Raw genomic sequence first — 9,767 nt, 5'->3', positions numbered from 1 at the left:
GTTTAACAAAACCTTGTTTACTGTGTTGCATGGCCATTGAAACAAGGTCATCCTTTTAAATTCCTGATTGTAGACTTTGAAAGCCACGCTACAATGCAACATAAACAGAGAGCACTGGGTGTGTGATTGATGCTTTTATACGCGCTTTTGACTTTGACAAAGGAATGAGATGTACAATAACTACATCCAAGATAATTATGGACGCACACCGACAGCTGTTGAAGCATGCGTTTCTGTCGTTCTGCTCAGACCCTCCAGTTTGAGAGGTCAGCTGTTGCAGGATGGAGGATAGGTTAATGTATAGTTCCTGAAGAGGCAGAGAAGTGGCTATGTGCAGGGAGGAAGATAGATCGCCTCAGGCTCCAACGCCAGGAGAATGACCTTTAGAAGAGCAAAGAAGAACAGAGCAGTGAAGACACTGTCTGAACACAAACTGACAAGCTGTTACAGAACGTAGCTGGAGCTTTGAAATGGACTCTGCCTTGCTCCACTGGACCAGAAAGAAAGAATTGTTTCACACAAAGGGAGCCATTTAAGAAAACGATTGAAACGAAAAAGGAACCCTTTACTTTCTCCTTTACATTCTGCATCCGTTGATAAAGCCTATTTTTTCATTCTTAATCTAAACGGCGGCGAAATGTGACACATCGAGTCTTACTCTTTCAAGCTTGTTTAATGTTTTTTTGGCTGAGAAATAAACCTGGAAGGATTAGTTGATTAATCAATTAGTATATCGACAGAAAATGAATGGGAAACTTTGTGTAATTGTTTTTATCAAAATCATTTTTTCCAGCAAAAACTAAAAAACTAGTTTATCCAATGGGATAATTTGCTGCTTCCGTTTTATATCTTTGTAAACGGATACTTATCCGGTATTTTTTATGTAACTGGATCATATATACTGCAATCGTGTTCAAATAATCTCAGACAGTCAGAATATAGTTACTGGGCCCACCTGTCTAAGGCTCGACCTCCATGTCTTCTTCTACGGTGCCTCTAGATGCCTTCACCTCTCGGTGCACGTCAGTAAATCAAAAGATGAAGAAGAGAGGTGGGTGCGGCTTTTAACCATCAAGATACATGCTAGTTATGCATTGTACTTAGTGGATATTGTCTTGTCCTGCAAATGTCTGTTAGTTCGTACTTCTACGTCACCAACATATTCCACTTTTTTCTCCATTACATTTGACAGCTTTAGTTAATTTACACATCTAGATTTAAAAACAAAAACGCATAAACACTACGATGCAGTATAAGAGTAACAAAATCACCTGTAACACCCGTCCCATGTAGTTTGCATGAACTGTAACCTTTGAACTGTAAAGATTATGAGTCTTATTGATATACATTTGTATCCATCCATATCTAATTGTATCCATACTTTTAACTTGGTTTTTTGAAAACTATTTACATCCTGATGTCTCAAATCATTTTTAGCCAGGGCTAAATAGTGTATGAAAGCTAAAATCAGCTCCACGTCTGTAAACCACAAAATGTATATGCATTTGACGTAGTAAAACAATGGATCAAATGTTAAGAGGGCCGGTCAAGACGTTTTGCATGCATTGTTTTCTACTTACGTCATTGTAGCAGATAATAGCTTAATGTGCTTTTATGAGGGAACAGTTTTGAATGCAGGACTTGTTTCATTTAATACAGTGGTATTGGCACTTTAAGGTAAAGGGTCTGCACACCTGAGTGCAGTTTTCTCCACTGCCAAATAACAAAACAGAAAGTAAACACTATGGAACAAACTACTGAGGAAATGGATAACTAAGAAAATTGGCACAGCTCTGCTGCAAACCTTGGTAAGTCTAATGAGCTGTCTAAGTAGTTACATTTACTCAATTACACACCACCAGTCCCTTTACTTTGACTGTTCATGAGGAAAGAATCGAAACTGCGTCGCCTCACATTTGAAAGATTAGACAGCAGATTGTTCATTTAGTGTTCAAAAGTCTCATCCACCCCCAAAAGTGAAAAGCTTTCTGTGACTCAGCTCTTACTCATGTGCAAGTCCTTTTGTCCAGACGTAATGACCTCCAACATGTTCCGCAAATGTCAACCAAGATGTGAAGCCAAAGCTAGCTCAAAAGATAGATGCTGGAGGAGAACAGCTGTTTGAGTGTACCAACAATTCGATCTTGAAATTTCAATGACAGAAGACTGCGCAAACAAATGTGGAGTCCTTGAGCTGAGCACTCTCCAGCAGCTGCTACTGATGGGCAGACCTCCAGTACTCAACACAAGGTGAAAAAGATTTAAACGCCACTTTGCTCAAAATGAAACTCATTTTATTGGGTCAACAGAATTCATGTTCATTCATGTACAAAATAAGCATTTCAAGTCAGACCCGATTTCATCAAGAACTACAATTGAATCTTCAAAATTCACAGAAGCTTGACATCCTAATCAATGTGTCAAGTGACATTCAAATAATGACTTTGAAATTCAAATAATTTAATGTATGTCAGCTACATTAGAAAAACTCAACCAAAGAGACCCAATTCTAGAAAATTGAAGAAAAAAAAAGTCCAAATTAAAGCCTTCACCAATTTCAAACTTAACAATGAAGAAGCACTGCTAGTCTGGATAGATTTGTATTCAACCAGTTAGTGGTAGGACCTCAGGCTTCTCCTCCTCCAAAGGGCGGGGCGGTTTGATACCAAACAGATTGCGCAGGTTGACTTCTGGGTCAACATAGTGCGGGATCTTGCGTTCATTGAAGAGGCCTGCGAGGTTGGTTTCCACCTTGGCGCGTCGGGAGAGCCGCATGCGTAGGGCGAAGAGGGTACGCAAGTCTTCCTCCACAAGGGGCAGATAGTGTCCATCCAAACGCTTCTGCCAGGACTTCTTTGGCCGCTGACGTTTCTGTTGGGATACGAATTTAGGAGAGACGTTTTGGAACAATGTCCGTTTTTGCAGTTATATCAATTGACAACCTAAATAGTAGAAATTGTCGTGTAAACCAACTCGCTCAAGCTTCAGTTGGCCAGAGCACAGGAGAGTCTGATTTCAACAGGTTTAGAGAAAAACCCAAAATCAATAGTCCCCTGGCAGGTAGCTTAAGAGCTCACTGGTGTGTGGCGCTTTAGTCCACGGCTGTACCGTTGGATAATGACATCAGACTTACCTTCAGGGTGGCGGCGCTTGGGTCATGGCGGAGCAGGTGTCTGGTCAAACTCTCCTGTGTAATAGAACAAAGCCATAATGTAATCTACATATTGAAACTACATTCAACACAAAATGAAAATGCCACTCAATTAAGATTTATTTGGCATGTTCACAACCAGTGTCAGAAGTTGGACGTGTTCTTGACTCAGCCGGGTCAGAACTGGAATATTAATTTTGTTCATTAAAATGGCAGGTCTGCATGATGCAAATTACTCGAGGGAATTCAAGTTCCACGTCTTTGAATGCAAAGAAGAAACAATTCTGATACATCCCATCAAGGACCAGTAACGGAAGACGCGTTACTTACCCGCATAGCAAACCTGCGTGGGCAGTCGGGGAAGGAGCAGCCGTATTTGAAGAGCTTGAGGTGCACCTTGCGGATGTGGTGCTGCAGGTTAAAGGTTGTGGAGAAGTAGGCCTGACAGTCGTCCCTGGGACAAACCAGCACGGGCTTATGGGAAGCGTGGATCCGTTTGTGCTTCCGCAGAGCATCCTTTTTCTTAAACACCTTCTTACATGCGTGGCATGTGAAGGTGGCTATATACGACAGATTTTAAAAATGTGAAAAACAAAACTCAAAACACTCAGGACTTCTGTACTATACGACCGCAACATATTTACCTGGATGTTTGGTCATGTGCGCCATAAGTTTACTCCAGGTGTGTTCAAACACCTGGCAGTCAACATGAGGGCAGCGGTAACCTTCAGGGAACCAAAGGCCAGAGTGTATCAGGAAATCAAAGGCTCGTCACCAGTGGGCCCCTTTCTGGGGCCCTTGGCGGAACCAATAATACGTGTAATTTGTCCTTAAAAGATTACATGCAAATGCAACCACAACCCCCTTTTAATTAAAGAAGATGAAAGGACCCCTCCTAAGATTTAAGTAGACCAACCAGCATGCTTCTTCTCATGGGCTTTGCGGGCGATATGGGAGTCGAACATGGCAGCGCATCCGTCCTTCGAACACCTGAGTACCCCACCAGGGACAGGCAAGAGGTAAAAATTAATGTAACTAAGCCAACTGGGACCACACCCACTCAGCCTGTAACCACTCATTTATCTCTGCTAGAGCCTGCACTCCAGGCATCAAAGATCTGATTAATTAAAATGCCAAGTGCATAATCTTTAACGGCTCGTGGTCTCAGGCATTTCAATAACCCACAGCTACAGGTCTGGTTTTACACTACAGCTAAATCTATGCCCTCATTTCTGAGAGGTTGTGGTGTACGACAGACATACTTTGACTTCGCAGCCACGTTATGCTCCTGCAAGTGCTGTTTAAACGCTCTGCGTTTTTTGAAGGTCAACGAGCAGTTGGACTGGTTACACTGGAAGAGAAACAAAAATGAAAAATTACACAAAAGACTTGAAAACTGGCTATTTACATCAAGCGCCGTGACTTTCAGCAGACGCTGTTATAGGTTGGCCTTTTGGCGCCATCTCGTGGAAACACGTGTATTTAGACAAACCTTGAAATACTTGTTTTTGTCTCCGTGGATGTAGCGCACGTGTCTTTTCAGATTGCCAGCGTGGAAAAAACTCTCCGTGCACCTCTCAAATTCGCATCTGCACAAAGCAAAGTTTAAAATTAGGTGGAAGGCTTTAGTCGTTAAGAGCAACGGCACGGATTGGACTTACAGGAATTGCTTCACCCCTCTGTGCTTAAGCATGTGGCGCATCAGGTTCGATTTTCGCTTGAAACGACGATCGCAGCCAGCGACTGTACAGAGACACGGGCGCTGTGGACATTTGTGAACGGTTAGCCTACAACTTCAATAAGGCCTATGCCAAGTACATGCACGTATGATATAGTTAACATAATGGTTTATGCAGCAGCCTAGGTATTTCCCTCACCGCTCCGGTGTGCACCGTCTCGTGCTCGTTCAGTTTCCACTGTCGGGTGAAAGTCGCCCCACAGTCCGCGTGGGCGCAGTGCAACAGCTGCAGCGGCGGACCGCCGGCAGGTTTCCCGCTGGGCACTCCGTTCATTTTTCTCTTTATCTGAATACGTCTCCAAAGACAGTATGTCACGGAAAGCCCACCGCTTTTGTCAGCCGGTCTTATAGCCTCGTGAAAGAACTTAATTGCTTCATTGGCAACGCCAGGTCACCAGCAGCGTTCATTGATTCAACACTTGTGCAACCCCCAAGAAGTAGCCCACAGCTGAAACAAATTAACCTAATTGCTCCGAACTCATGAGTGTAAGACACGGCTAAGTGAACAAATGTGCCAACTATAAGCCAGACAGTTGTTGCCTGTCAGTGTTAAATGGTAGCACTTTTTAGTGCAAGCTTACACTGTAAAGTAGTTACAGGAGAGAGAAATGAGCACTTTACGCATTAAAATACAGATTGATAATAGCAATACATATAAGTCGACGTAGGCAGGACTTCCGGCTCAAATGTAATACTCTTTTAAAGAAGGGCTGGTCCTTTAACACATCACACTGGGAAAACTTGAAATAACTTCATGGAAGCCATATTCTGAGTCTTAATAAAATTACATTAGACCTGAAGAATATACAATTCTAAATATATTCTCATGTTAACATAAACAAAACTGATCATATGGACCAGTTGCTCGGGTGTACTCCATACAAACTGGTTGGCTGTTTCACCACTTCATCACTAAATTGTCCATGGAATCCATGGATATTATGTGTTATATTTGTTGTTTCATTTCTCGTTGTTTTACATTTTATTTTGTTGCATGCACTTCACCTTCGCAACCCTCCTCCCAACTCAACTGAGCTTGTGTGATACATACTTTGAAGCTTCCACCACAGACTACTGAATCTGTTGTGCATTTTTCCCTTGCTAGCGAATAAACAAAGACAACTTTCAATCGTCTGAAGACTTTATTATTGATTTGTGAACAAAACTCTCTTCTCCCGATTAACATAGAAATCTTCCATAACAGTACTATCTTTCCTAAATTCACCCAAAGGGGGTTTGCGCCTGTCTTTGAACCCAAGTGAGCCCTACAGTGCACTCTTATGTTTATTTGATGGTAAATGCTGGAGGTCATTGTTTCCTATTGAACTGGGTCTCCACCATACAGTTCGATTTTTGTTAATGAGAAGTTACAGGTGCATGTCAATGAATTAGAATATCATCGAAAAGTAAATTTTTTTCAGTAATTCAATTCAAAAAGTGAAACTCATATATTAAGATTCATGAAACACAGGGTGATATATTTCAAGCGTTTATTTCTTTTAATTTTGATGATTATGGCTTACAGCTAATGAAAACCCCAAATTCAGTATCTCACAAAATTAGAATATTACATAAGACCAATTTAAAAAAGCATTTTTAATTCAGAAAGGTTGGCTTATTGAAAAGTATGTACAGTATGCACTCAATACTTGGTCGGGGCTCCTTTTACATGAATTACTACATCAATGCAGCGTGGCACGGTGGTGATGAGGCTGTGGCCCTGCTGAGGTGTTATGGAAGCCCAGGTTGCTTTGATAGGGGCCTTCAGCTCGTCTGCATTATTGGGTCTGGTGATACCTCGGGCTTCTGTATTAGACTGTGGTATGAACATAACTTTTCCTTCTGAGATGAGCGATCTATGTGTATCACCTTAAACAGCTGGACTTCTTCAGTTCTCCCCGACAGCTCAGCTGTGAGTTCCTCCACTCTGAGTTCAGTGGTTTCATTCGTAGCCTTCATGGACTCAACGGATTTGGATTCTCTCTCCTAAGAACAAGGAAAGCGTACGATGAGTGCCTTCAAGTTCTCATCCTTTGTGTTCGAGCTCTGACGACTGCTGAGAAACAAGCTAAAATCCACCGACCAGTTTATCTTCAAGGATTTTGATCTGCTCATCTTTGTCTGCACTCTGCTCTCGGCTCTCTCCTGTTCAGTAAAACATATTTATATGTTATTAGTGTATTTATTAGTGTGAAAGAGCAACAAATAAAATATCTACACACTTCCCTCAGTGAGGCTTACCTAAAAGTGTGTTTCTCCTCTCAAGTTCATTGTTGCTTGCCGTAAGATTCTCCTCCAGGTCCTTGGTCCTTTAAAGTGGGTCATGACAGCAACAAAGTGGTTTGAGCAGAAACTGTTTGGTGAGTAAAATGCTCTGAATTGACTCGAGTTATTTCTACCTCTGTATCTCTGCTGCTTGTGAACTCTGGAGCTCCTGAAGGGTTGTCTGAATCTCCTCCAGCTTGTCTGCTTGCTGGTGTGTAACTCTAGTGAGCTCCTGCAAGCTCAGGTCTTTGTTTTCAATCATCTGTCCATATTCTTCTTTGCTTTGGGCCAGCATCGCAGCAATAGCTTCACCATTTTTCTGAGGGATACGACTCATTTTTAATCAAAGATAACGCACGAGAGAGCCAAGTTTCAGTGAGAATGGCAAGAATGTGAACGCACTCACCTCCGTGTCTTTAGAGTGCTGCTCTGCAGCGTTCAGTCTTTGAAGAAGGGATTCTTGTTCCTGTTTTGAGCTTTTTAGAAGTTCATCTTGTTCATCTGTAAGTCAGTAAATACTTAATGGTCACATCTTTAGGATCCTTCTCTAGTGATCCTTCAAATAACAAAGTGTACTAATGCTAAGTACTCAGACTTCACATTAGTCCGGCTGACTTTATGCAGTTGCAAATAACACATCTTCCTGGTGTGTTTTATGATGCAGCTATTCACGCAGTAGAGGGCAGTGTGCCTTTATCTCACAAGGCTCTGGCATTTAGGTTGACTGTATACTCACAATTGTTTCATAGCTCTGCAGCAAATATAGCCTGTAACATAGTGGCTCTACGTAACTTTAAATTTAGGATTTAGTAGAGAAATAGTTGACGCTTCCCTCGTGAAGTCAAATATGTCAAATCTCTGTTTTATCAAAGTTGTTTTCTGAGGAACAGACATCTGAGAAGGCAGTGTGGCAGTAGCTGTTGATTAAAGTAGACATTGTAATACATTCCTCATTGTTTGGATTCCTTAGACCCTACAGGAACTATCACACTAATAAAGATATCATATGACGTACAGGTGAAACACAGTCAGCATACTCGGAGTCCTCGCAGTTCTCTTTGCAGTTTTTCTTACTCAGTGGCCCGATTGCTGAATACTTAATTGAGTGAATCAGCATTGTGTGATATGGAAACCATGAAGGCACAGTGGTGATGTTGATGGTGATTCTTGAGTTCAGATGAACAGTAGAAAGGCCAGTCTGAACTGAAATAAGGTCTGTTTTGAGTTTGAGAACTCTACGTTTTCTCAGCAGAGAAGGAACAGGACCAGCTATTTGGCCCTTGATGCTGCACTCCTCCTGCTGCTCTTCCCTCCATATTTTCCCTACTATCCCTTGATCCCCGTTTCTCTCAAAGGGGGGTATGATGAAATATTCAGAGGGGGCTCTCAGAGCACAATATGCCTCCATAGTGTTGCAGGATGGCTGCTGGAAGACTTGAACTGCATCAGGAAACAAACCCTGCAGGTCACTGAGACAGCAACACATATTGATACATAGACGGCAGGTCTCTAATTGATTGATCTGTGTTTATGGTTCCTAATAAAAAGCCAGTTGATACGCTGGTTAAATTCATACATCAGACAGTACCTGTCATGTTTACCTAAATCACTGCTGTGTTACTAAATGTGTTGCCAGCACAGTAATATTTTGTATATAATGTTTGTATTGATGCATGTTTTTGAGTGTTTACCATTTCTTAAACATTATATTATACACAATATTTTACCAATGTTTTTCATTTAATTTAAGTACAGTGACATGTCAGGTTTTCTGCATCTATATCCTTAAAGGTTCCAGATAAGCTAAAAGGCATTGTGTCACACCGTTGCCATAACTGAGAAGCCAAAATCAAAATCTACTATTCTTCAATCATCACATTTGTTTTAGAATTGCAAATACGATTTAATATTAATGTATTTCAGAATCAAAGAGCAAATTCAGAGGCAGTAATTGTGTTTCCAAAATCCTTTAATCAAGTCGGAAAAAAACAAGCAGGGGTCACAAAACCAGGCAGCCAAAATCGAGGGGGACATAAATCCTTCAAATCAGGCAGGCAAAATAAAAAGGCAGAAAACTGCGGGATAGCTCTTATTTGACACCAGGGGGAATCTGGGCCGATAAGAATAAGTGGCTGATGAGCATAATGAGATCCAGGTGCACCTGGATCTGTGGACATGGGCGGGGAAGCTCAGCGGAGGAGATTGCAAGGGCAGCTGGAGGTGACAGGATCTGTTTGTGAACAAAATATGAACTATTAAGGTGAAATTGTGACCCTACAGCATCCACAGCTTTTACATCATCCCAGTAAATGTAGATATAGAACTTGTTCGTATTCCACAGCAGAGAATGACAGGGACTTGTCTACAAGTGTGACGGCACAATAACAGTCAACATGGAACACGAGACGATGACGTTCTATGGCTACGTTTTACGTTACTGCTGTGTTGTCTCTCCTCGTTCGGGACACACATTTGTCCTGCATATCTTCTTAATGCATTCCGATATATCGTGCCATTCATACCCGTCGCCCACATTTAGAAAATGAATGAATTGTCGTTCCCTCCCTTTATGGCTTCTGTTCGGCCGCGCGCCGAGCCGGGCTGTCGCATCCT

General features: G+C 41.9%; 1 protein-coding gene across 1 annotated transcript; it reads right to left on the bottom strand.

The window, feature by feature from the left end:
- Positions 1 to 2,604: 2,604 nt before the first annotated feature.
- Positions 2,605 to 5,163, bottom strand: 42sp43 (P43 5S RNA-binding protein; the record flags this gene model as incomplete). Its single annotated transcript, XM_079282505.1, has 9 exons — positions 2,605 to 2,871; positions 3,134 to 3,187; positions 3,482 to 3,711; positions 3,796 to 3,876; positions 4,068 to 4,141; positions 4,414 to 4,502; positions 4,644 to 4,740; positions 4,813 to 4,913; positions 5,029 to 5,163. 9 exons carry the CDS (start codon positions 5,161 to 5,163, stop codon positions 2,605 to 2,607), a joined length of 1,128 nt encoding a protein of 375 aa, XP_079138631.1.
- Positions 5,164 to 9,767: the final 4,604 nt, after the last annotated feature.

This window comes from Melanostigma gelatinosum (genome assembly GCF_949748355.1).
Source record: "Melanostigma gelatinosum genome assembly, chromosome: 13".
Taxonomy (NCBI): domain Eukaryota; kingdom Metazoa; phylum Chordata; class Actinopteri; order Perciformes; family Zoarcidae; genus Melanostigma; species Melanostigma gelatinosum.
The sequence above is the reverse complement of the archived record's forward strand: the minus strand, read 5'-3'. Positions and strand labels throughout refer to the sequence as shown.